The sequence below is a fragment of the Chelonia mydas genome, chromosome 8 (assembly GCF_015237465.2).
Source record: "Chelonia mydas isolate rCheMyd1 chromosome 8, rCheMyd1.pri.v2, whole genome shotgun sequence".
In the NCBI taxonomy this organism is placed as follows: Eukaryota; Metazoa; Chordata; order Testudines; family Cheloniidae; genus Chelonia; species Chelonia mydas.
This window is the reverse complement of record NC_057854.1, coordinates 8,506,803-8,532,758: the sequence shown is the minus strand read 5'-3', so window position 1 is coordinate 8,532,758 and position 25,956 is coordinate 8,506,803. Positions and strand designations below refer to the sequence as shown.

The 25,956-nt window shown below is 39.7% G+C and overlaps 1 protein-coding gene across 4 annotated transcripts; it reads right to left on the bottom strand.

Moving 5' to 3' along the window:
- Positions 1–671: 671 nt before the first annotated feature.
- GFPT2 (glutamine-fructose-6-phosphate transaminase 2) lies at positions 672–25,956 on the bottom strand. 4 transcript variants are annotated; one of them, XM_043521071.1, is made up of 19 exons: positions 25,861–25,956; positions 16,441–16,548; positions 15,611–15,709; positions 14,533–14,658; positions 12,917–12,975; positions 12,301–12,435; positions 11,234–11,295; positions 8,751–8,830; positions 8,173–8,290; positions 7,565–7,728; positions 6,862–6,957; positions 6,643–6,740; positions 6,129–6,249; positions 5,580–5,737; positions 5,336–5,450; positions 4,491–4,618; positions 3,575–3,742; positions 2,982–3,143; positions 672–1,598 (listed from the first exon to the last, which is right to left on the bottom strand). In XM_043521071.1, exons 1-19 carry the CDS (start codon positions 25,865–25,867, stop codon positions 1,554–1,556), a joined length of 2,049 nt encoding a protein of 682 aa, XP_043377006.1. In that variant the 5' UTR covers positions 25,868–25,956; the 3' UTR covers positions 672–1,553. The 4 variants fall into 4 exon arrangements, with proteins under 4 accessions (XP_043377006.1, XP_037763567.1, XP_037763566.1 ...); XM_037907639.2 differs by having other exon boundaries at positions 6,862–6,953; positions 7,561–7,728; positions 25,861–25,949; XM_037907638.2 differs by lacking the exon at positions 25,861–25,956 and adding an exon at positions 17,221–17,356 and having other exon boundaries at positions 6,862–6,953; positions 7,561–7,728.

Sequence of the window (25,956 nt, the reverse complement as noted above, 5' to 3'; positions counted from 1 at the left end):
TATCAACATTCTTCTTGAATTGTGGGCACTAAATTGAACATAGCATTCCAGCAGCAGTCACATCAGTGCCAAACGTAGAGGTAAATATAACCTAACTCCTACTCTACTTATATCTACTGAGCTGGACGATATTTTTGTATAAGTTAATTACTACAAATAATTATTAAGCTTACCTTAGCTGTGTATGTACCTCAAAGGAAATAATTCAACTGGGACTGAAGCCTCTATTGTGCTAAGTATTGTACATACATGCAGTAAGAGTCTGCAGTCTAACTAGTCAAGACACACAAAGGTGGGAGAAAGGAAAAATTATGCCCATTTTACAAACAAGGAACTGAAGCAGAGAGAGATTAGGTGACTTGTCCAATGCCACACAGAAAGCCTGTAGCATAGTTTAACCCAGATTTTGAAATCCTGTCCACTGTCTTAAGTACAAGACCATTCTCTAAAATGAAGCCTTGGACAGCACTTTACTCATTTTTCATTCTTGCAAAAATAAGTGATTGTTTTAATATTCTGATGGTACAAAGGTTAAGAAAATGTATCTGCAAAGCTGGAAAAGCAGATGATATTGTACTGAAGAGTAGTTACTGTATACTCATTTCTTTTATCACCAGTTTGGAATGGGCAGGAATCAGGTAAAAAGACTACACACACACACACGAGAAGAGTTTACATTCTCTATTTTCTTTAATTGCATAGGAATTTGATTGTACAATCTTTTAACAGAAGCATTGTAACCCACTTGAAAATATCCAGTTCCCTTATTTTGTTGCACAGTACATTCCATGCAAATGAAGTTGGGACTGCACATGAATCAAACTGTTGATCTGGTTTAGGTGAACTTTTAGTAGAATAAATCTGAAGTCTTAAGGAGTCTCTTTGGGAATTTTCAGCCACAGCAGAGGGGTGGGGAAAAAGAGGATTAACAGAAATATTAGGTGCAGTGGAAAGTGTCCAGAAAAGCTAGGAGAAAAAAAGAAGGGTGAGGAAGGGAAACCCCTCAAAGGCCACAGATTTCCAGTTCAAAGATAAAAAATTTTAGAAAGTGACTCTGTACACAAAATTAATAAATGTTACATGCCCAGAATTTACATTCTGGGCATTACCAATGCTACAGATAAGCAACATATGAAAAAAAATAATTTAAAAAGCTATACAATTGTACTTATAAATATTTAGTCTTTAAAACTAGTTAAGTAGTGTTGGCCAAAAATATTCACAGTTACTCTGACCAGAGCTGTATATATTATATATATTGCACAGTAGTAAAAAAGTTCATTCATTATACCTGTGTAAACAATTATTTTTCTCTTCTTTGGCAATTTTTAGGTTTTAGAGGAACAACATTTGCCAGAAGCAAAAGCACTTGGGTACAAGGCACATCAAAAGCTTTTAAAACAGCATTAAAAACAAGTTAAAAACGGTACCATTAACTGGAAAGTTTTGGGGATCATTCCACTTAACATTATGTAACTATCAATTAAAAACAGGAGTAAAATTTAGAACTTTGTGGGGAAAAACAAAAAACCCACCACACTATTATGGGTTGTTTATTCCACAGTCACAGATTTGGCCAGATTTCTTGGAAAGTCCACCTGGAACGAACAACAGATTTTCATTATAATGGTAGTTAAAGCAATCTTCTACATTTGTTGAATTAATTCAATTTGTGTGAACACATACATGCAACAATGAATTCTGCCGCCCATCTGTCCTAACACCAGTGAATTCACAAAAATATTAATTCAAAAAGTTTGAGATTTTAAATCCACAAAAAAGGTCAAAAGCTGCCTTATAATCCATCCCTCCTTGAATATATGGATTACTATGATACTGCGGTGGGAAAACTTTTTGGGCCGAGGGCCACATCTGGGTGGGGAAATTGTATGCAGGGCAAGGGGTTGGGGGGTGCAGGAGGGAGTGTGGGGTGTGCGTGCAGTGTGCAGGAACAGGCTCAGGACAAGGGATTGGGGCAGAGGAGGGGTGCAGGGTGTATGAGGGGGGCTCAGGGCAGGGGAGCAGGAGGGGTGCAGACTGTGGGAGGGAGCTCAGGACAGGGAGCTGGGATGCAGGAGGGGTGCGAGGTGCAGGCAGGGGGCTCAGGGCAGGTGGTTGGGGGGAAGGAGAGGTTTGGGCACCAACCCAGCGCCACTTATCTAAAGTGGCTCTGGGGTGGCGGTGGCGTGCACCAGGGCCAGGGCAGGCTCCCTGCCTGCCTGCGCTGGCCCCACGCTTTGCTGCTCTGCTCCGAGAAGTGGCCAGTACCACGACCCTGCGCAGCCCTGGGACGGGACGCACAGGGCTTCACGCACTGCCCTTGCCACGCCTCCAGGTACCTCCCCGAAGCTCCCATTGGGCATGGTTCCCTGTTCCCAGCCAATGGGAGCTGTGGGGGGCGGTGCCCGGAGGCAATGCACTGAGCCCTCTGCCCCAGGACCGCAGGGACGTGGTGCCGGCTGCTTCTGAGAGCGGTGCGGGGCCTGCGGCACCACGGGGGGCAGTCCTGCAGGCCGGATCCAAACCCCTGAGGGGCCAGATCTGTCCCGTAGTTTGCCCACCCCTACTATGATAAAACACCTTGTCATATAATAAAATTTAAGACAGGCATTGGAACAGACTCTCCAAGACTGGTCACCATTCAGAGGTCCATATTCTTAGTAAATTTTATGAAAGTGTATCACACATGCTCCTTGAATAAATTTCACTTAACCTGGAAGTATTTCCTGAAAATAGAGTGCAGACTTCTGTCTAATGACAAAATCATTTGCTCAATTTCACTCTAGAAAAATGGATTTTTTATACTCCAGTTAAAAGCAGCTTAAGTTAGGGGGTTTGTACTGAAATTCTATCTTGACTAGCTAGAGCACAGTTATTCCCTTGTTAAAATACATTAAGTATTCCCCTCTCTTTAGGCTGTTTGGAGGAAGTTCACAAGCACGTTTCTCTAACTGCAGTGCCTAAATATAGAAGACACTTACATCATATCCTCGAAGAACAGCCAGGTGGAATGAAAGCAGCTGTAGGGGAATAACACTCAAGACTCCTTGAAGACAGTCAACTGTGTGTGGGAGCTCAATAGTTTTGTATGCAAATTTTGAACTTTCAGTATCTTCTCTAGAAGACAGAATAATTGGGCGACCCTATAAATAAAATGTAATAATGAAGAGTGGTGACATACAACAACTTTTTTGGGGAGTATGTTGCTGGTTTCTGAAATACCTATAGTATATTTTGAAAGCATTACTCAAACATATAGAAAGAAAAAATGTCAATGCAGGTTTATTTTATAGGAAACTAGGTGCTTGTTTACATGGTGGTATTTTTAATTTAATCTAGATTTTAACTTTACCACCATATATAGCTTTATTATTATTCCAACTGCATTTTTACAAGTCACTCTTCACCACTGGTGTCAACTTTTAATGTTATATTATAATCAGATGGTAAATGCATCTGATTTGATGATTAGACAAAACCACCATCACATTCTGTTTCTGAAGTGTGATCAGTAGTATCAGATTTCAACATGCAGAACATCTCTCCATATGCTAGTGCTCACTAGACCGCTTACCTGTCGAGCGATGACCTGTTGCAGTGCATTCTGGCACTTGGTGAAGCAGGGATCCTTCATAATTACCATGATAACAGGCATATGTTTATCTACAAGAGCCAGTGGTCCATGCTTTAATTCACCTGCCAGGATACCTTCGGAGTGCATGTACGTTATCTCCTTGATTTTCTAGAAAGCAAATGTCAGAGCATTAAGGGCAAAACAGGTAAGAACCTCAGAGGGCAAAACAGATACAAACGTGAATGTTACCTTATTTCTATGTTTAAACAGCTAACAGGTTAATTCTAACATGCTCTTTTCAGAAATGGATTTATTTCATCTTAAGACAAACTAATTCCCAAACTTATTTTTGGCAAAATTATCTTAATTTCAGTTCTATAGAAGTGGTGTAGTCATTCATGAGTTATGTCTGACAAAAATCAATGGGAGTCTTTGACTGGGGCAAAAAAATAACCAGATGGGGTAGGAGTGACTAGGTATAGTCAAAGAAATTTGCAACACAGATTGAGATGTGTTAAAAATGGCTAGAGTTACAGACAGTTCTCAGGTTTATATTTTAGAATCAGTCAAATCTTTGGAGAATGGTGATCATTTCTGACCAGACATACTGTATCATCTGATAGTCCTAGTGAGAGGTTTACTGCGAAGATGGTGCAGCATAAAAGGTTCACACATTTTTTTCTCCTTAGCCATACACGTTTTTGGAATTTTTTAAAAGTCGCTATACATTATATTTGCCAGTATACAGTACATTTGCAGATGGAGCAAAAAAGCAATGGGAAGGGGAGTGAAAGAATTAAAAGTTGATCGCCAAACTGGTGCAGTTAATTCTAATCCAAAAATGTAATTACAGGAAAAAGAAGAAAGCTATATTATATATGTAAATAGGACCTTACGTTTTCAAAAGCATACCCACCAATGCTCCTTCAAGGCAAGTTGCATAGTTATAGCCACGACCCATAACCAAGAGCGATCTTTGTTTGTACAATTCAAGGGCCAAGTCATGTATTTTCTCATCCAAAGACAAGACTTCTTTAATCATCTCTATCAGATAATATAACAAAAGAGAATGTAGCATGAATGCCATTATTCCATGGTTATTAGCTTGGACAGTATTTCAATCTGTTTCAATGAAGCAGCAACAGTGGACTCAATTACATGAATTTAAAACTTATTTACAAAACTACAAAGTTATGAAGGCTGGACAGAGACTACTGGATTCTAAAAGTTCCTATTTGATCTAGTTTCCACATGATCCATTTAGTATTTTTAAATATACTTTTATAATTCTCTCCGGAACCCGTTTTGTGTAAGCTTGATTTATTTCAGCAATGATTTAAACAAAATAGTAAATACTCTAAATTTACTTTAAAAGGAACTTATATCTGAAAAAACATTCACTACAATTTACATCAAGAGTAAGACATTTCTCGGTTTTCCAATTTATTTACTTGGTGTCCATTTATATGACAGCTCTGAGTATAAGTCAGCGTCACAGTTTTCAGAGTTTTACAACTATCAGTTTTCCTTATTATGCATACTTTTCATGAAGCCATAGGAAAGAGAAACGTAAGTTGTAATGTGATTTTAAAAAGACAGGTAGCAGGAGGAAGGATTATACAGAGACAGACGTACTACTTAAAATCAAGTTAATATCACCACTTTACTTCAAAGAATTGTATTCCAGAATGAGGGAAAATCTCAGTGCACTAATGAGCTCTAATACTTGGAATAGTAAAAAAGTATGAACTTCAAATATACCAGGTAATGTTTGCAGCCCACTGATGATCTCCTGTCTCCTACTCTGCAAAGAAATTCTGTCTTCAGACATCATGAGGCCAAACATTACAAGAGAGATGAACTGGCTGGTGTAAGCCTACAGACAAAAACACAATGTTACTAGACTTGACTGCTAATGCAACCTAAATCTTAACTACCGATATATTAACATTTTGATGGGATTTCACAGAGGAAAGGTATAAAAAGCCACAGTAAATAGAGTTACCTTTGTGCTTGCCACACCTATTTCAGGGCCTGCATTGATATGTACACCACAGTCAGTCTCCCTGGATATTGAGCTTCCCACGGTGTTTGTAATGCCAACTGTTAGAGCCCGACGATCCTTACAATACCGCAAGGCCATAAGCGTATCTGCAGTTTCACCTACAGAACAAGCAGTTTGACATTTAAATTTAAACACAGAACAGCAAGAGCACTGGGAAACTTTAAATCTGTCATATTCAAGGTTACTTCAGGCTCTAACCAATTGAATCCAGTTGTGCACAACAGAAAATGTTTGTAAACATGAGTGAAAACATTTACACTGAAACCTCATTTCAGCATTATTCACAACCTGTTTCTACTTCTGATTCATGCCACTGATTTGAAAAGCAAGATTTGCATCCAATAGAGAGTTCTGGTACCTTTAATTATTCTCCTCCCTTGTTTTACTTCAAATTAAGACATTCAGACAGAAATAGTTTTATTTATTGGATTTTTTATACTTTGCTACATGCCTCCATTCAGATAGGGATGAACAGTCAAGGCAACTCACCTGACTGACTTATAAAAAAGGACACATCATCCCTGAACACTGGCGTGTTTCTATCCAGGAAGTCACTAGCAAGTTCCACCATCACAGGCAGCTCTGTCAACTCTTCCAACACTTGTCGGGTCTATAGTCAGTAAGCACATGACACTTTTTAATACTGCCATCCACATCAATACTTTATAGTTTAAGAGTGGGAGGGGGGGAGACAAGGATGAGTGTATTTACAAAACTTAAGATAAAGATTTTATTTATTCCTGTTATAGAAGATAGGGCAGCTGTAATTACTGATCAGTTTCAATTAGTAGCATCAAGGAGCAGAAAGGTTAATTTCTGGTATGGCAGATCATAGTAAATCTGTGTTAAAACAAAAGTGTTTAACACTAAGTGTCAGGTGCAGAGGAAAGGGGAAAGAAAGCTACATATATTCAGACTCCCATACCAAGGGCTTAAGAAAGAAAGCTGTTCTCTAAACCACAAAGAGAAGTATTCCATCTATTTTAGAGCAGGTTGAACGTACAGCTACTGCAGCATGATAGCTGGTCCCACAGCCAATAATGATCAGTCGGCGGCATCTTCTGATTTCTTTCAAGTGGTCCTTCAGACCACCCAACAGAACTGTAGTCACCCCCAACAAAAAGAAAAAAGTATACTTCAGCAAGGGATTTTATTATTAAGCCAATGTGTTAAAAATGTTTGTTATAAGCCAACAAAACTTTAATTAAATATTCCAAGCTACCTGATTTGGTCTCAAAATTCACCCTGCCTCTCATGGTATTGACAACAGATTCTGGTTGTTCAAAGATTTCCTTCTGCATGAATGCGCTGAAGCTACCTGTTTAGACAAACACAAAGGTTTCAGTTGTTTTTGTTATTTCAATTACGGAGTCAACTTTTAGAAGGACCTGTAGAAGCATGCTGGTTTGGATAAAGCGTTAATGTAACATCTCACCAGTTGTTGGAGATTTAGGGAGATTTAGGGATGGAGATTTAGGGATAGGGCAGGGAAGAAAAGTGGGCCATTTGCTCCATTTAACGGGATTAGTTTTCCCTAAAAGGACAATCTAATCAATGTGTTTTGGAGGAAGTTGTGAACAGAAATAGTTTCTTTGTAATCAAAGTTCTGATGTGTTGTGTTATAGCTTTGTCGGATCAGTCCAGGCTTCTGAGTACTGAACACATTAAAAACTAAAAAAACAACAACAAAACAAAAAACTACATAGGGCACAAATTTAATGTCATCATCTACAGGGGCAGGTAGTACCATGCACTCTCTATCCTCCCTTTGTTCATATGTCCTGGGATTGCCAGCTTCCAGGAAGGACTTTAAAGTCATTATATGATCAGATGGCAATTTTCTTGGGGTATAAATCCCCCACACTCCAATATCAGGAAGACTGTCCACCTTTGAATAGGCTATATTTGTAGATGTTCCAACTTACCTTTCATGATTTGCTGCAATTCCATCTGCAAAGTCTGGATTGCTCGAGAGGGGTCATCACTAGCTGAACGTTTTAGCCGATGGATAGAAAGTTTCCCATCAGCCACTGCTGCAATGTCATCATCTTCTAGGAAAATTACTCTGTTGGTGTGTTCAATGATAGCACTACAGAAAGACAGGCAAACAGAGAAGAGACAGATTTATATTTGGAACAGTGTTTCAGCGGGCAGCAGAAGTATGATTAAAAAACAAAGCTATCCTCCATTCCAGCTACACATACATTGCTGGCAGTTGTGGCTTAAACTTGCTGTGACTACTTGCATTAGATATATTTTACATCAGAGGCAGAAAGGCTAGAGATTGGCAAGCATCACTAGCATACAGCTCAAAAACTGGTGGTGGTCTATTAAAAGCTCTTTCCTACCTATGGTACAAGTTTTCCCATCCTTATCAAATAAGTAGACTAGTTACCAGTTGGGCTTCCCAAATCTCCATGATAAAACAGCCTACCTCCAAATCACAAAAGAGCAGCAGAGAACCAACAGATAAGGTGTCAAAAACTGACTGTCACTGCTACAGGGCAAACCAAAAAATACAAGAGCTCGTTACCTTGCATCAGAAGCGAAGAAAAATTCTACTGCTTTATCTCCAATAGCATGAAGGCAGGTAGAACTATCCAGTCTTTTCATTTGGGTCTTGCATATGTTCTTCACATTCTCAATGTTGCCTAGTGATTAAATAAAATCAGACAAGTCCAACATATAGACCAATCTGAAATGCAGAACCCAACCAGTTTGACATAGGTTGTGAACTACACAACTCAAGATATCACAAAAAAGCAATGATCACCATTTCTAAGAGGAAACCTGCATTTCTTAGAATTTTGAGTTGACTACTCTGTGTAATGTAGGACCACGTATTTTGTCCAGACTACCTGGTAGCAAGGAGATACACTGCATTTAAGTAACCCCACTCTCAAATGGACATTAAACAGTAATACAAAATTGGGTATTTTCAGCTAAGAACTCACTTTGAGCATCTGTTGATTGTTTTAAAGTACAGAAGTTAACCTCTTCTCTTCTAAAGGACTTAATGTGACTTAAAATTAATTTATGTTTAAAAGAAAATCCTGCTCTGTATTTGTTACGTATCTTGAAAAACAATCAGATAAGCTAGTTATAACTTACATGTCCTATACAAGATAGGAATCTGTTCAGTGGAAAGCTTGTATTTGCTGCGAACTCCAATGAGTAGAGGACTCCCTCGCCTGTGAATGCAACGATGAGCAAGTTAGCTAGAAAATCCTTTATACAGGGTAGGTTCACTGATTAAATAGACATCTGCAGAGTTGAAAGGCCACACCCCTTCCTATTCCATAGGGAGGCAGATGTTCCAACCCCACTCTTGTGGCATGATATATTGGGAATGATTCAACTGTAACCCAGTTTCCCCATCTACAACCACCCCTCTTATGGGAAGGCATGTTATAACCTTAGATGGTTACATCCCCAGGCTGCCAGTGCAGCAGCTATGGCTGCTGCTGGTGCAGTATCTCATGCCCAGGGCTTGCTCTGCCCTACAGGTCCTGCCCCCCACCCTCCTTCCTGCAGCTGTTGAGTGCCAAGCACTGCTGGAAAGGGAGATTGCCCTCAGTATATCATCTAGGCTGCTCTCCTCCACAGCACATACGGAAATGTATATGAGCGAATCTTTAAAGCACTAGTCGGATCCCTTTATACTACACACTCAGAAAGCTCTTTTCTACATACAAAGTTACTGCTGTCTCATTTCAGAGGCAGAGAAGTGTAAACCCAATAATCACTGTATAACTAGGGATTTGTTTTGCCTTTCTTCCTCTCAGACTCAGGACCCTAATTACTGTGCCTATGGACTTGTGTGATGTTAGGAGGCAAGGCAAAATTCTACCACTTTTTTGAGCCAGATGGATCATACACCACATTAAGTCACTAGAATGTGCTTTAAACCAGTCAATTTTTTTTAACTTCAATTAAAAAAAGAGTCAGCATACAGATCCACAAGGTTTAAAGAGCTGTTCTCAAATTAAAAACGACATTGAGTTCCTCATAATTTTAAAAATTCCCCACATATTACTGCAAACACCCAGTTTCAGAGAACACTAAAATAAGGAATTCAGATAAACACTGGCATGGAAAATTCTGCTTGCCATCACAGTTATAGGATTTTGCTTATGTATTCCAAAACATAGAGGAGACTTTTACATTAGTTTTTTCATCTCCATGCCTATAGCAAAAGGAATGCCACTGCTTCTGTTGGCTACATAGCTGTACTGTAAAAAGCAGTCTGAGACAAGTGAGGTAACAGTTGTGTAAAACATGAATTACTATCTTGTAAATTGCTTGCCTTTGCTTTTTCCTGAAAGGTACTTTTCCACTCAGAAATAGCAGAGTTTGTAAACACTACCATGAGTTTTGTCTCTTGGACTAGAGCTAGAGATCAGTGTTTGTGTAACATTTTAGCTCAATGGCTTCTAGCCAGCTTGAATGAATACACTATTCACAGTATTTCTTCAGAATGAAGGAAGAGTGCACAAGCCCTCTCTCCTTTTTGGGTCTGTTATAAACAGTAAAGCAAGTATACCCATTAAAAGCACTTTTGATACAGAAGGTAAACGGAGCTTTTCAAATGACACTCTACAGCAGTGATGGGCAACAGGGTAATCTGATTGTGGGCCGCAAGACATTTTGCTGATATTGACCGTCCGTAGGCATGGCCCCCCACAGCTCCCAGTGGCTGTGGTTCGCCGTTCCTGGCCAATGGGATCTGTGGGAAGCAGCGGACAGCACGTCCCTGCGGCCCCTTGCTTCCCGCAGCTCCCATTGGCCAGGAATGGTAAACTGCAGTCACTGGGAGCTGTGGGGGGCCATGCCTGCGGATGGTCAACATCAGCAAAATGTCTTGCAGCCAGCAATCAGATTACCCTGATGGGCCGCAGGTGGCCCACGGGCCGCAGGTGGCCCACGGGCCGCAGGTGGCCCACCGCTGTTCTACAGCATACCTAGGAAATTCAACACCTATAGCCCTTCCTATGTGGTGTGTCTGCCTTAGTAAGTTCTTCTCTTGATACAATATATCAATTCCCTATAAAATAACCAAGTTACATGCATCAAGAATAAGTCTGGTTTGTCAAGTTCTGATGGCTTTTCAGTTGTGTTTACAAAATGCTAATTCACGTTTTACACAATTATTACCTCAACAATCAAGGCTGCCTTTATAACACAGACTTTCAAAATGAAACTCATGAAACAATTTAATCCTTTAGAATTCTGTAGTTTTAGAAAGTATGAATAGTTCAAGATCTCTAAAATCAATTATATTTAATGGTCAATTAAACAAGTGTTCAGAGGGAATTTGAGTTGCAGTTTGCAACCATTATCTAGCTCAGCTCAAGAACATACAGGATGTTATGTACAGATGCAGTATTTTCATCTTAATATTTGTCAAGTTTCCTTATTTCATTTTTTTCTAACTCTGTTTTCAAATTGCATTTGGTTGAATGCTTATAGTTACTTAGAAAATAAAATGGCTAAATACGGAAGTGATTGTTCCCATATTTTACTGATCGAGACTTTATATTACAGACCACCACGAATGAAGAAAATGGGTTTTTAAAAAATGGATTTTTGCTAACCTGGTGGCAACAGCTTCACCTGGGTAATGGATGCTCTTGAAAACCAATGCAAAAGCACCTTCCTGGAAACCATACAAACAAATGATTAAAAAAGGGAAAAGCCCCCCAAAACATTACATGAATGAGTCACATTCTGCACTAATCTGGGCCCCCTCTCTTCCTGAGGAGCCTCTTGGGTCTTGCTCATTAGGTTATCTGGAGTCTTTTCCTGAAGTCAGATTGCCCCCTTGAAAGGGTCAGCCAGGAAGTAATGGAATAAATGCAAGGCAGACAAACATGCACTCTACAAACTGCCAGAAAGATTAGAAAAAGAACTCTCCCTCTCCTCCCACCCCAACCCAGACACACAAAAGACTGCCAATTCTCTTCATGAGCAACTTTAAGAGTCAATAAAAACTGACAGCCGTAGATTTTCAGTAAGATTTAGAAGTGTAATACAAATTTGTTATGCATTACAGGATGTACATGGGATGATTCCCAAGTTTGTAGGCCAAAGTTCAGGTCCTACTACTTCTTAGTTTCCTTACTGTCAAGTGCAAGTATGGGGCTCCAAGACACCACACTCAGAAGCAGCCTTGTATAAGAATGTTTGTTAGAGAGCTTTGAAGTTGAAAAGTACCACACTGTGCAAGAGCAAATTCCTGCCCCATGTTACCAAGACTATCTCCTGACTCCCACATACAGGGACAATATGAAATAGGCGGGGTGCAGAACTGCTCAAAAGCAAGATCTGCAGAAGTGGTAGGCAGTCTATGCAGATGGATTCACCAGTCCTCTAACTAGCTCTGTGTTTTAAACATAAAGCAGTCGAGCAAAAAGCAGCAACACGCCCCTTACTGCTTTAAAATACTGCTAACGAAGTTTGAGATTTACCAAGTTTTTCAAGCTTCCAATGTTTTAATCTAATTTCTTGCTCTATAAAAACCACTTAAAAAAAGGTTTTAAAAAAGTTATTTGCAGCATCTTTTAATTAATTCTGTGGTGGATTCAATAAATTCATGAAGAATATTTGAATAGCACCATAAGCAGTCCCCATTCACACAGAAAGATGGAATTCCCACACTTACCAGTTGCTGAATAACTCTCTCTACCAAGGCTGAAAAGCTGATATCTTCAGTCTCTCTGTTATCATACATGTATTTGACCAGCTTTGGGATGGTTTCAGTGTCAGTTTCAGATTCAAACTCATAGCCTTTGGTCTCCTGCAATGTTATATATTGAAGGCAAGGTAAGTGTTTTCTTCCTCAGACAGGAACTCAACAAGTGCCTTTAACTGGTGTGTCTCACCAGAAAGATACATATTTCAAATAGAGGCTCATATTGGGCTGGTATATATTTACCACTGAATGAAGTGTAAGGATATAACAAAACAGAATAGCATTATTTTCAAAGGAATATTTAGATAAGAGACTTTAAGTAACTGTAACAGTGCAGGGTAGAACATGAGCAACAATGTGCGAAGAGGTTTGCAGACAATACCAGTCATGCCATGTAAAGGGCCAGAAATGCACTGCATTGTATCTGTTCCTGGGTGTCCTTATTAGGCAGCTGCCATTATAATACATTTTTAAATGAAATACTGCATGCACATTGTAATTCACATTATGCAGATGCCATGAGACATGTGTACGTATTTGCTTGTATTTTCTAGTTTTATAATTATTCAAGTTGTCATAAACTTACCAGAAATTTCCTCAGGTCCTTATAGTTTGTGATGATTCCATTATGGATAACAACAAACTCTGAAGGGAAGATTCAAATTAAAAAACGAATGTGAAACTCCACACACACAGAATTAAAGTCAGAAGCTTAAAGCCACAAAATACATTAGTTACTTCCAGAGCTTTAAGATCAAGATTTATCGCAGCACCCACAGAGTGAACTACAAAATCCTAGGAGTTTTGTTTTTTAAAATACAACCTTATAGGACTTAAGTATCAAGATAGTTATACAGCCCTCACCACCACAGTAGTATTGGAGCACTTCCCAGAATAGAAACTGTAAATCTTTTCCCCCCCTCTTCCCAGCCAGCCAATGGGAGAAACAGCTTGATTGGTTTATAAAGGGAAGAGAAGAGTGCGATCTTTTCAAAATGAAGTCTGTTGCCCTCTTTAAAGAGATCACACTCAATTTCGGAGATTAAATATTGCAACTAGATATTAATATTAACAGTAATCTTTATTAACTTTAGTTTATTACAGACAGTGTTTTGTTAGATATTAACAATTATGTTAAATAGAATATATGCAATTTAGCCAGATTGAGCAATGATTAAACCCCTTGTAAACCAATTAAACATTCACCACCCAAAAATCATTACATTTGTAAGAGACAACAGGCCATTCAGATACTGTAGTCTCAATCAAAGAATGTGTTAGTGCAGTTGGACACTTGAAACTTGGGTGTTTTATTGTTTGGATAGAAGTTTTCAAATAGGGTAACTCCATTTTCGCTCCTGGGGGTGACTGACAGTAAGGGAAGATTTAAAAATAAAGAAATTTCTTTAAAAATAAAAACTATTATGAGCCAAATTTTCAAAAGAATTCAGTTCCCATTTAGGCACCATAATAAGTAGCAAGGTTTTTAAACAGAGATTAGTATGCTGGGGGCTGAGTACTTTTGAGCATTTGGCCCATCAACACAGCTACCACCTCTTGCAAAGGAGGATTAACTATGCTAAGGGAAGATGCTCTCCCCACTGGTGTAGTAGCATCTCCACTGAAGTTCTAGGGCAATGCAGCTGTGCCTGTGGAGTGTTTTAAGTGTAGATCTGCCCTTAGAATTTCTAGCCAATCAGGATTCAGGCATAATAGACTGCTCAAACTTCATTACGAAAATTTCTAAGCATTTTACAGCCCCCAACAGGCTAAATTCATCCTCAATCTAATCCCTTCAAAATGCAATTACACCAACGATGACTTTGACGCGATAAGATGTATTTCTATATTATGTCTGAGTAGATGGCTAGTTGTACTGAAAATTTTGATACACACAAATATTTATTGGTAGAACAATTTATACCCTTAGTGATTTAATTGCACTTGTTTCTCAAGCATGACACAAATTTCACTTAAGACTATTAGATGCAGGGATGTTTTATTTGAGCAATTACTGCTTTGCCAAATTCAGAAAAATCCACAAAATTGTTCGTTGAAATTTCTGTTTGACAAGGTAACTGAGTTCAGACTATCTGAAATTTACACACATAAATCAGTTTTACAGTAATCCACTGTATTCTGAAGTCTTTGGTGACATTTCAAATTCAAATAGGATTCCAGATTGGTACAGAGAATACCTACCATTCCTTTTATCTGATCTCTGAGGGTGACTATTCACGGCATTGGGCACTCCATGGGTTGCCCAGCGAGTGTGAGCAATTCCAAAATGTGTTTCAAAATCTGCCTTTAAGTCCATGCCATCTTGTTCTATAGAGAGGAAAATCAGTTCACTAACAGCTTTAAATTGAATCTTAAAAATCACACAAACCGCAAGATTAACAGAATTTGGTCCCCCAACGTTTTTAGATTTCAGTAGATTAAAAAGCAGTTAGAAGATGGCAAAAAACCTTAAGTATTTACTTTCATGACACTAAACTTTGGGTGGTTCAAGTTATTGTGATTAAAACCTTTATTTGCTAATGCTGAACCATTTTCAACCAATTCTAACTGTTATGCACGAAGCCAAAAGTTCACATTACTATAAGATACAATGCAGATATATTGAAATGTGACTTCTGCTTTTCACAGATGGAAGTGGAACACGGACAGAACCCAGTCATCAGCAGGAGGGATCAAACCAGGGACCTCTAGAGCTTAGTGCATGAGCCTCTAATGCCTGAGCTAAAAGTCAACTGGCTGTTAGCTAGAGCAATCAGTGTCTCTCTCTCTAACTGTCTCTCAGTGGTGTCAACGCAACTAGATGGGACAGAACTCCACACCCAGGAGGTGTGTGGGTTACAGAAGCATTATATAAAACTGATGCTGTGAAGACAACCAGTTGCTTTAGTGCTAATAAGAGCTTCTGTTGTACAACAGTCCATGTTCTGCCATTCCTGCTGCAGAATGTCCATTAAGTATATGACTGCTTGCAAGAGGAAGCTCATATTTCAAGGAGCATGGTAGCCACCCAAAAATGAAGAGTGGATTGAGGCCTTCATCAACTTTACTTTAACAAGAAGAATGCTGCTTTACACTTGGAGCATGAACACGGATTTACTTTGTGACAGCCAGTGTGGCTGATCACAGACCACTCACTCCAATCTAATGCCTGTTATACAATGCAGCGATCAGCAGTAATGTTTTTACACTAGTGAGGTCTAAGGTGATATCTGCATACCAGCAATATATACAAAGCAAACATAAGAATTTTTAAACTTACTGTGTAACTCCTCATCTAGTGCCTTCACTTTTCCTCTTTTCTTGATTAGTCTGATGTACCTTTCTTTATCTTCGTTATTATTTCCATCAATGGCAACACCTAGAATTCAGAAGACATATCTGTAAGTGTCAGCTACTTAAGAAATGAATTTAACTAGATGATCATGATGTTCCCCTCTAGTCTTAAAGTCTGAGTCTATAAGAAATGTCCAACCTGAGATGAGACTGACATGCACATGCAAAGGCATGGCTCTACTTCAAAATTAGCCTCCAAAGAGAAACTCTTGAAGTCTATTACTGGACTCCTGTAGATTAGGGCAATTCCTGTATCCCCAATTCAGGCAAAATTCCCACTGAAGTCAACAGGACTTTTGCCTAAGTAAGGACCCCCAGCTAGATTTTGCCTAGTGACATTAAAAAGTTATATGTCATTTTAATAAGCCTCCTTGATTCCCCCCCCCCGCAACAAGACACATGCCACCCCAACCCAAAAAAAGCCCCAAACCCAACCCTATAGTGTGTAGACAGTGTTCCCTTATCCTGTTTGCTTTGATTACATGATCTACACCTCAATTATAGGTGAACACCTGATTAAATCAAGTGTTCAGCCCTTGAAGTCCTAAGGAAAGTTGAAGATGAGATTAATAGTCAAGATAAATTATTTTGATCCTCTCCTGGCAATGGTATAAAATTAGCTTGAGAGAATACTGTGCAAATCAAAATGCTGAGTTTTGATTAAAAGTATTAGCCATATTATCTTAAATTTAAAGGTAAGCATTAGCATCATCCTTTTTACAATTGCTCACATGTACAACAAGTAAATTTAGATACCCGCAGAGTCATAGCCTCTGTACTCTAATCTCTGTAGCCCTTTTATCAGAGTCTCAAATATCTGCTTCCGAGTCTGAGGTACTCTGTAGTTCAGATAAGCAAAGATTCCTGTAATACAAGGAGAGAGGAAGGGAGACAGAACAGAAAGCAAATATTTAGTTTGAATCCCTTCAGAAATTGATTTAAAATCCTTTATGGAATTCAAAACATTTATTTATTTATTGGTAAGATTAAACAAACAAACCAACCAACCACGCATTTCTCAATAAAGTCTATATTTGGTACAGTCATTCCCAGTGGGCTTTAAAATGGGAAGAGAAATTTATCCAACCATTTTAAATGCTGCAAACCAAATACAGTGTTCATGTTCATTAAACAAGTGCACCAGTTCTAAGCAATGCTTAGCCTTTCATTCTCCTCACAGTCATATCCAATTAGGAACAGCAGCGAACATCAAAAGCTGAAAAGAGTCTTCCTAACACTTCATGATGATTGCAGCTGAAAGCGAGAGTATTGTGATCAACTTCATATCTATAACTAAGACCTCTGAATACTAAGGTACAACAAAAGGTGACATTGGTAATCAAAGCCAGGGCCCAAAATGCTTAAATAGGATAGGTACTTTGAGTAGTTATCTATTTTTGAAAAGTTTCTACTTTATATGGTGTTCAATGGTCATTTTAGCAGGGAGAGAGAAGAGAAAACTAGGGAAGCAAATACAAAGGAAAGAAAAGACATCGAAAAGGAAGGACAAAAAAGTGAGGGGACAAAAGGACATACCCCCGAATTTCTCCTTCAACATAACCGGCTTGTCACCCCTGACTCTACGAAGAGTCGTTAGTCCCATTAGTCATCCCACATGCTTCAGGGCTCTGGGTTACTACGTTGAATTCTTTCCTAGGTGTCTGGCTGGTAGGTCTTGATGGCATGCTCAGGGTCTAACTGATCACCATATTTGGGGTCAGGAGGAAATTTTCCCGCAGGTCAGATTGGCAGACACTCTAGGGGATTTTCACCTTCCGCTGCAGCTGTGCAGTATGGGTCACTTGCTGCTTGAAACTAGAGTCAGTGATGGATTCTCTGTAACTTGAAGTCTTTAAATCACGATTGGAGAATATCAGTAACTCAGCCAGAGGTTATGGGTCTATTACAGGAGTGGGTGGGTGAAGTGCTGTGGCGAGCGATATGCAGGAAGTCAGATTAGATGATCATGATGGATCCTTCTGACCTTAAAGTCTATGAGGTCATCTTGTGCAGAGAGCAATCTGCTGTAGAAAAGAACTGAACACTCTGCTCCATAAACAGAAAGACAGAATGAGAAGAAAGTGCACAAGCTGGAATCTCTTTTCTTGAATGGGAGGGAAAGAAGGACAGGGGAATGGGACACCACTAAGACAGGAAGGAATTCTTGATGCGTCAGGTCATTTTCTGAAGGCTGGGGTGTAGCAGAGTAATAGCATAATGTCCCTAATGAGACTGAAGGATAACTGCTGATCACTTTAGGGGATGCAACTATATTCAGTTTTTGGTGTGTGTGTGTGGGGGGGGGGTGTTTGTTTTTTTAAGGAGACCTGCAAGCAAAAGACAAAACATGTATTCTTGTGACCATTTTTTGTTCTAATGGTAGCCTGGAAGGTTTTGCTGTTAAAAAATGCCTTTAACATTATAAATTAGCTCTGTCTAGTCCAGAAAACCATATCCAGATGAGAGAACTAGTGAAAGTGACATCACAGAGCTAAAGGAGTAAAAGTTGAGCTATTAAGAGACCGTTGAACTTGAAAGTATTGTTTTTATTAACAAATACAGAGCTGCAATGACTAATTAACATTTTGAATACAAGAAGCATTTGTTAATACCTTCAATACCTTCACTCCATCAATTAAAGAAATTAAGAACTCAACAACATAATTTACATATCCTAGTGGTCCTCCAAAAGCAAGGAAGTTGTAGTGAAGATATTATAGTTGAACATCTAGGGACAAATTCATTGTTCGTGTAAATCCAGCAATTTCAAAGAATTTCTACCACAGATATTATAATTAGCCTGATAGCTTTTTAATCTCACATAAACTATTGTGCTCATTAGACTGATCCAGAATAGCATATCCTCAGTAGAACAGTTCTGCACTACAGAATAGAAATCCCTCTGTTTAGTCTCTCTCACCAACAGAAGTTGGTCCAATAAAAGATATTACCTCACCCATCTTCTCTCTAATATCCTGGGACCAACACAGCAACAACAGCACTGCATAGATCTGTTTAGCCTAGGCATTTCTAATATGCCCATCATATTAATATCCGGGTGGCAGTATGTGCAGAGAACATTGACACATTAGATGCTTTTTAAAAAAATTTAACTGAACACATCGCAAGTGTTATTCTTAAATGGATTTCTTGGAAGTAACGTCTACAGTTTATTACATATAAAGGCTCCTTAGACTGAGGATTTTTGGACAGCTTTTTCAGACACCCATTTCCAATTGTTTGGTGCATGCCATCAGCCTCAAGAGCAGAATTTTTAAATACAGATTTCTTAATATCATTCCAAAACATTGTTACATGCCTCCCTTTTCAGCTCCAACCCTTCTTTCTATGCCAGATTTCACAATGTATTTAAAGACACCTCAGGCATGTATGTTCAGTGTGGCGTCTTCGTGACTATGCAGAGCTCCAGGAAAAGCTTCCTTTGGGACTGCCTTTACAATGCTACCAGTGTGCTGTAATTGTTAAAGGCTCCTTGTTTCTAGGGAACTCTAGCTATGTTTCTACATATGTCAACTCAGAGGTTCAGAAGCCACTAGAGGCCATTACACTGAAAGTGATAGCTGCACCTGGGTTGCCAAGGAATATATTACAAATTCTTTGGGTATAGGGAAATAATTCATTCTCAAAACCAAACCTCTCCAGTATTTCTTTGTGTTTCATAATTTATTCACTCGTGTACTTTCTTCCCTGAACAGATCATCCTTTTGGCTGGATTTCAAGAGGAGTTGAGCAACATGCAATTAGAAATAACCAACATTTTAGTAGTGTTTTCTGAAAAGCTCGCATCCACTGGAAGCTGAACCAAATTACAGGTTTGACAAATATTTTTACTTGATATAAGGGAGACTTGTGAAACTGATCCCTCTGAAAACCATTAAAAAGTGTTAGCTAGAGGCAATTTCCAACAGAACTTGTAATAAAAAAAGCTAACGCATTTTAGCTTAAGTATTATACCAAAAAAAATCAAGTAAAGCCATTGAAAGTGATGGTCTCACCTCACTAGCACAATTTAAAAAAAAAAAAAAAAATGAAGTGTTGTCCTTGAATATAAATCTGGGGTACAAGATAGAATTGGATATTTCATATCCAACTGCTAATGTTCAAAGTCATTCTTTTGTCTTTTGCTAGAGTATTGTTCCTTTGACCACAATACCATGTTGTAACTGCATCACACAGAAGATGAAGCCAGGTTATAAACTGTAGTAATGACTGTAATTATCTGGTTTGATCAAGTTACTTGTAGCTGATTGTCTATTCCAGTGCAAAATAGCTTCTGTACAAACAAAACACCAAAATACCACTCAGAAGTTCAAGAAAGAGCAGAGTTAATCTTTGCTTGAGGCCTCTCCTGAAACCCCCATCAAGAGTCTGCAGTTCTGGCTTTCCCTGGAAGACTGCATGTCATGTGTTAAAAGGATTTCAATAGAAAATTCTCAGAAACCTTCACAAGAATGCTTGTAATTGCAAGATTCCACCAAGCTGGGAGCAGCCTATGCTTTGAATTTGACCGAAAGTAAAGGCACTTCCCCACCCCAAGAGATTAAAGTCCATGTTCAATAGTTGGAGCGAGTGCGTTGTTGGTGCCAGAAACTTAGCTCTGAGAAAAGAAAGTGAAATTCATTTTTAGATGGACTAGAGCTTATTTTACATTAAAATAGCCAGTCTGCTTAAAAGAGTCAACACTTTTTACTTTGTATCCTCATAGGATCAAAACATCACTTTTAAATGTGCCAGATGTGGCAGAGACTCTCTCTCCTGAGTGTGTCTCTTCAGCCACGTTTGCAGATGCCATAAAGACAAACTGAGTACATTTTTTTACCTCTCAGTGGCACCTACCCATGGTCTCTCAAGACTGACAGATGCCTACTACTACTCTTCATACCTTATTTTCATGCAACAACATTGCCATTTACGTAAACACCAATTCTGGCCAAAATTTTCCAGATTAGTCACCTGAAAAGGGTACTTAGGTTTCTATGTAGATAAATTTAGGTACTTAAATTTAAGGAACCGACATTGCAAACCTTTGGCTTGTATGTGCTACCTAACCCCACCCCACACATACACAAAATCAGAGATTAGACAAGAAGGTACCACAGTGAATATTTCCAGATTTAAATCATTGGAGGAGAGAATAAACCTTAAGGGACTATTAATACCTTTTAAAAATATTAAAATATCTGCTGACTGTAGAGAGAATATTGAAAGTGTCCAGGTTTCACAGAACAGCTTCAACATGCCATGTATGTGTTAAGGGGTACGTGACAGTTAATGGGGTCATACATGTTATCCTGGGCATTTTACAGATGCCTCACATCCAGAACAAGGATTCCCTGTCTTCTTCACCCCTCTCCCATGGTATTTTGGGACTGAAGTTCCATTATAACATTTTTTAATTTTTACATCACTGAAGACATCTGGTTCACAAATGCTGGTGGTGGCAGAAGGCGGAGTGCAATTAAATCACATCATTCTCACTATACGTGACTGGTTACTCCCCTTGCTATTTCATACTGAGTCAGTTACCCCACCCCTAAATTAGAAATTTTACTAAACTGCGTTAGCAGGATTAACTCCCTTATTTCCTCAATCAATAAAGCCTGCATACCTTTGGATTAAGTCATTTCCAGTCTCTCAGTTGAATGTTTCTGACATGTCTGTTTACGACGGGTTGTCTCTCACCTAGGTTGCTTTGCTGTTGTTTGTTTTAATTAAGGTACCTTTTAAGTTTGTTTTGATGAAAGCAGCTTAAAAGTAAGTAGATGTTCGAACATCTTCTTGGACATTTTCAAAAAGACAAAGCATTGATTTCTGATTCAGAGCATAAAAGTAAGGGAGACTCAGTAAAACTCAATTTGAGCCCAAATCTCACATCAAGAACCTTTTTAAAGTTTCAAACAAGTACAAGTAGCACACTTTTCCTTGTCCCTCAATGGGCTCCTCACCTTTACCAAATTCCTCACAAATTTTGAGGGGCCGCTCTACATTAAAAAAAGTTTTAAAAAAAATTCCCTCTGTTGCTAAACTGCACTGCATTAGCAGCATTGAGAGCCCTAGTGAGGACAGTCTGCTATCACTTTTTAAAGCATCATAGAATCTCGTTTCAGAGTAGCAGCCATGTTAGTCTGTATCAATACTAAGGAGTACCTGTGGCAGCTTAGAGACTAACAAATTTATTAGAGCATAAGCTTCCGTGGGCTACAGCCCACTTCATCGGATGCATAGAATGGAACATATAGTAAGACAGATATACATATACACACATTCAGAGGAGGTGGAAGTTGCCATACAAACTGTAAGAGGCTAATTAATTAAGATGAGCTATTATCATTAGCCTCTTACAGTTTTATGGCAACTTCCACCTCCTCTGAATGTGTGTATATGTATATCTGTCTTACTATATGTTCCATTCTATGCATCCGATGAAGTGGGCTGTAGCCCATGAAAGCGTATGCAATAATAAATTTATTAGTCTCTAAGGTGCCACAAGTACTCCTGTTCTTTTTATAGAATCTAGTCACATTCAAAGCCAGCCTAATCAACAGTCTCTGCTGGGTTGACTCATCTTAAAGGCCTTGCTTTCAGTAGGAAAGCAAAGGTTTGTTGTAGCATACACATGGCCTTGGCTAATTCAATGGCTACAACAGCACAGTAGCTCTGTGGAGTTGACACTTCTTACATTGATGGAAGAGATTTTTCTGTTGATGTAGTTATCCACCTCTCCGAGAAGCGGCCTAGGCCGATGGCAGAACTCTACTGAGTCATGTGAAAACTACTACAAACTGTCTTATCACTAGGATTTTAACTAGGGCTGTCGATTAATTGCAGTTTACTCACGTGATTTAAGTAAAAAAAAAATTAATTGCAATTAATCACACTGTTAAACAACAGAATACCTATTGAAATTTATTAAATATTTTGGATTTTTTTTCTACATTTTCAAATATATTTGTATTAAAACACAGAATACAAAGTGTACACTGCTCACTTTATATTATTTTTATTACAAATATTTGCACTGTAAAAATGATAAACGCAATAGTATTTTTACTTCACCTCTTACAAGTACTGTAGTGCAATCTCTTTATCATGAAAGAGAAACTTAAAAAACCAAAATCTACATTTTTGTTTGAATGCGGTTATGTAACACAACAATGTAAAACTTCCAAGCCTACTAGTCCACTCAGTCCTACTTGTTGTTTAGTCAATCGCTAAGACAAACAAGTTTCAGAATAGCATCTGTGTTAGTCTGTATCCACAAAAAGAAAAGGAGTACTTGTGGCACCTTAGAGACTAACCAATTTATTTGAGCATAAGCTTTCGTGAGCTACAGCTCACTTCATCGGATTGTTTACATTTATGGGAGATTCTGCTGCCTTCTTCTTATTTACCATGTCACCTGAAACTGAGAAAAGGTGTTCACATGGCACTTCTGTAGGCAGCATTGCAAGGTAGTTACATGCCAGATATGCTAAACATTCATATGCCCCTTCATGCTTTGGCCAGCATTCTAGAGGACATGCTTCCATGCTGATGTTGCCCGCTAAAAAAATAATGCGGTAATTAAATTTGTGACTGAACTCCTTGGGGGAGAACTGTATGTCTCATGTTCTGTTTTACCTGCATTTCATGTTATAGCAGTCTCAGATGATGAGCCAGCACATGTTCGTTTTAAGAACACTTTCACAGATTTGACAAAATGCACAGAAGGTATCAATGTGAGATTTTTAAGGATAGCTACAGTACTTGACCCAAAGTTTAAGAATCTGAAGTGCCTTCCAAAAGAGGCATGAGCTGCGGAGCATGCTTTCTGAATTCTTAAAAGAGCAACACTCCGATGTGGAAACTATAGAACCCAAACCACCAAAAAAGAAAAATCAACCTCCTGCTGGTGGCAACTGACTCAGATAACAAAAATCAACATGCGTCGGTCCACACTGCTATGGGTTGTTATCGAGCAGAACCCATCATCAGCATGGACGCATGTCCTCTGGAATGGTGGTTGAAGCATGAAGGGACATGTGAATCTTTACCACATCTGGCTCATAAATATCTTGCAATACCTGCTACAACAGTGCCATGAGAACGCCTGTTCTCACTTTCAGGTGATATTGTAAACAAGAAGCAGGCAGCATTATCTCCTGCAAATTGTAACCAAATTTGTTTGTCTGAGCGATTGGCTGAAGTAGAACTGAGTGGACTCTTAGGCTCTAAAGTTTTACATTGTTTTGTTTTTGAATGCAGGTTGTTGGTTTTTTTTACATAATTCTACATTTCTAAACTCAACTTTCATGATAAAGAGATTGCACTACAGTACTTGTATTAGGTGAATTGAAAAATACTTTTGTTTTTTACAGTGCAAATATTTGTACTCAAAAATAAATAAAGTGAGCACTGTACACTTTGTATTCTGTCTTGTATTTGAAATCAATATATTTGAAAATTTAGACATCAAAAATATTTAAATAATGGTATTCTATTATTGTTTAACAGCACAATTAATCGCGATTAATTTTTTTTAAAATCGCTTGACAGCCCTAATTTTAACTCAAGTTAAGAACACACTTTTTCCCCTAGGGAAGACACAGCCAAGTGTCAAGAGGAGACATTTGGACCTAGAGCAGTGGTTTTCACCTTTTCATTTGCAGACCCCTAAAAAATTTCAAACGGAGGTGAAGACCCCTTTGTAAATCTTAGACATGGTCTGCAGACCCCCAGAGTTAGCAGGCCAAAGGCTGAAAAAACCACTGATCTAGAGCAAAGATTAATAGTGGAGCCACCCAGTAACCCAAAAACAGAGAACCACTGAAGTGTACCACCTGAAGCCTGTTGTGATGAAAGATGTTTGGGGGCAAGCCAGCAAGATGGAGTTTGGGGGAGGACAAACAAACAGAAAGATATGACTGGGTCCAAAAGAGAGTTAAGGATGGGAAGCATTACCTATGACAAGCACAAATGGTTAAAAGCCAGTTACACCCTCCCAGATCTATGGTTTACCATCCCCACAAAACAGATGCATCAAGAGCAGAATTCTAAAAAATAAAGAAGCCCAGAGAGAACAGTTGTGGATCAAGCCTGGATTTTCTGTATTTTTAAATAACTAGAACTCCTGTTCACACTGCAGCAGGGGTTCTGGCTAATTTTAATGCTATTAAAAATAAAAAAAGACAGGGTGGGTGAGGAAATATCTTTTCTCAGACCAGCTTCTGGCAGTGAAAGAGACAAGCTGTTGAGCTCCACAGGGTTCTTCTTTGGGTCTATAAATAAATAAATTGGTTAGTCTCTAAGGTGCCACAAATGCTCCTTTTCTTTTTGCGAATACAGACTAACACGGCTGTTACTCTGAAACCTGTTCTTTGGGTCCGTGGACCGCCAAAGCTTGTCTCGTCCACTATCAGGAGCTGGTCCAATAACAGATATTCCCTCAGGCACCTGGTCTCCTGGACCAACACAACAACCCGGCAAATTAACAATAAAGTCACTCCTGTCCCAGCAGTTGCTTGCTCCCCTGCTGTCTCCCAGGAGAAGATGTAATTAGCCCCCCACACACACACACATAGTTTGTAATAGGATTAGAGATAGGCTTTGTCCTCACTCCCATTTGAGGTGGCCACCAAGGACCTTGTAGCCGGCTCCCCGTCCCCGGATGGGGGGGGGGGGACATTCACCTAGCTTGCCCCCACACCCATTCTCCATGAAAGCAGCAAGCTTTGGGGGCCGAGGGGCGAGCACATGGGAGTGCTGCCACCTCTGGCCCCAGCTCAGCTGGAGGGAGAAGGGGCGGTGCCAGGCTGGGTGCGAACGGGGAGGTGCCGAGGGCAGAGAAAAGCATCCGCTAGTCTCCTTGCTGGGGTGCGGGCTGGGAAGGAGGTGCCCCCTTGGCCCCCCGGTTCAGGGGCTTTCCGCCTTCTGGGAGCCTTGAGGCCAGGGGGTGGGGGGCTCCCGCGAACGTCGGGGCGCCCGGCAGGATGGAAGGAGACGCCCCCCCCCCAGTGTTTTCCGGCTTCGGAAGAAAGGCGGGGGGCTGGCTCCCTGCAAAGGGGGCGAGGGCTCCCTCGGGGCTCGGCTCCGCTTGGGGGGGCGGGGGGGTCCCAGGCCAGGCCAGGGGAGGGGAGGGGAGGGAGAAGCCGGGAGCCAGGCGAGCCCGTCACTCACCGCACATGGTCCCAGCGCACCGTAACCCTTGTCCCGGGCAGGCGAGTCCGGCCGGAGCCGCGGCCCCCGCTCTTATAGCGCCGCCGGGCGGGCTCC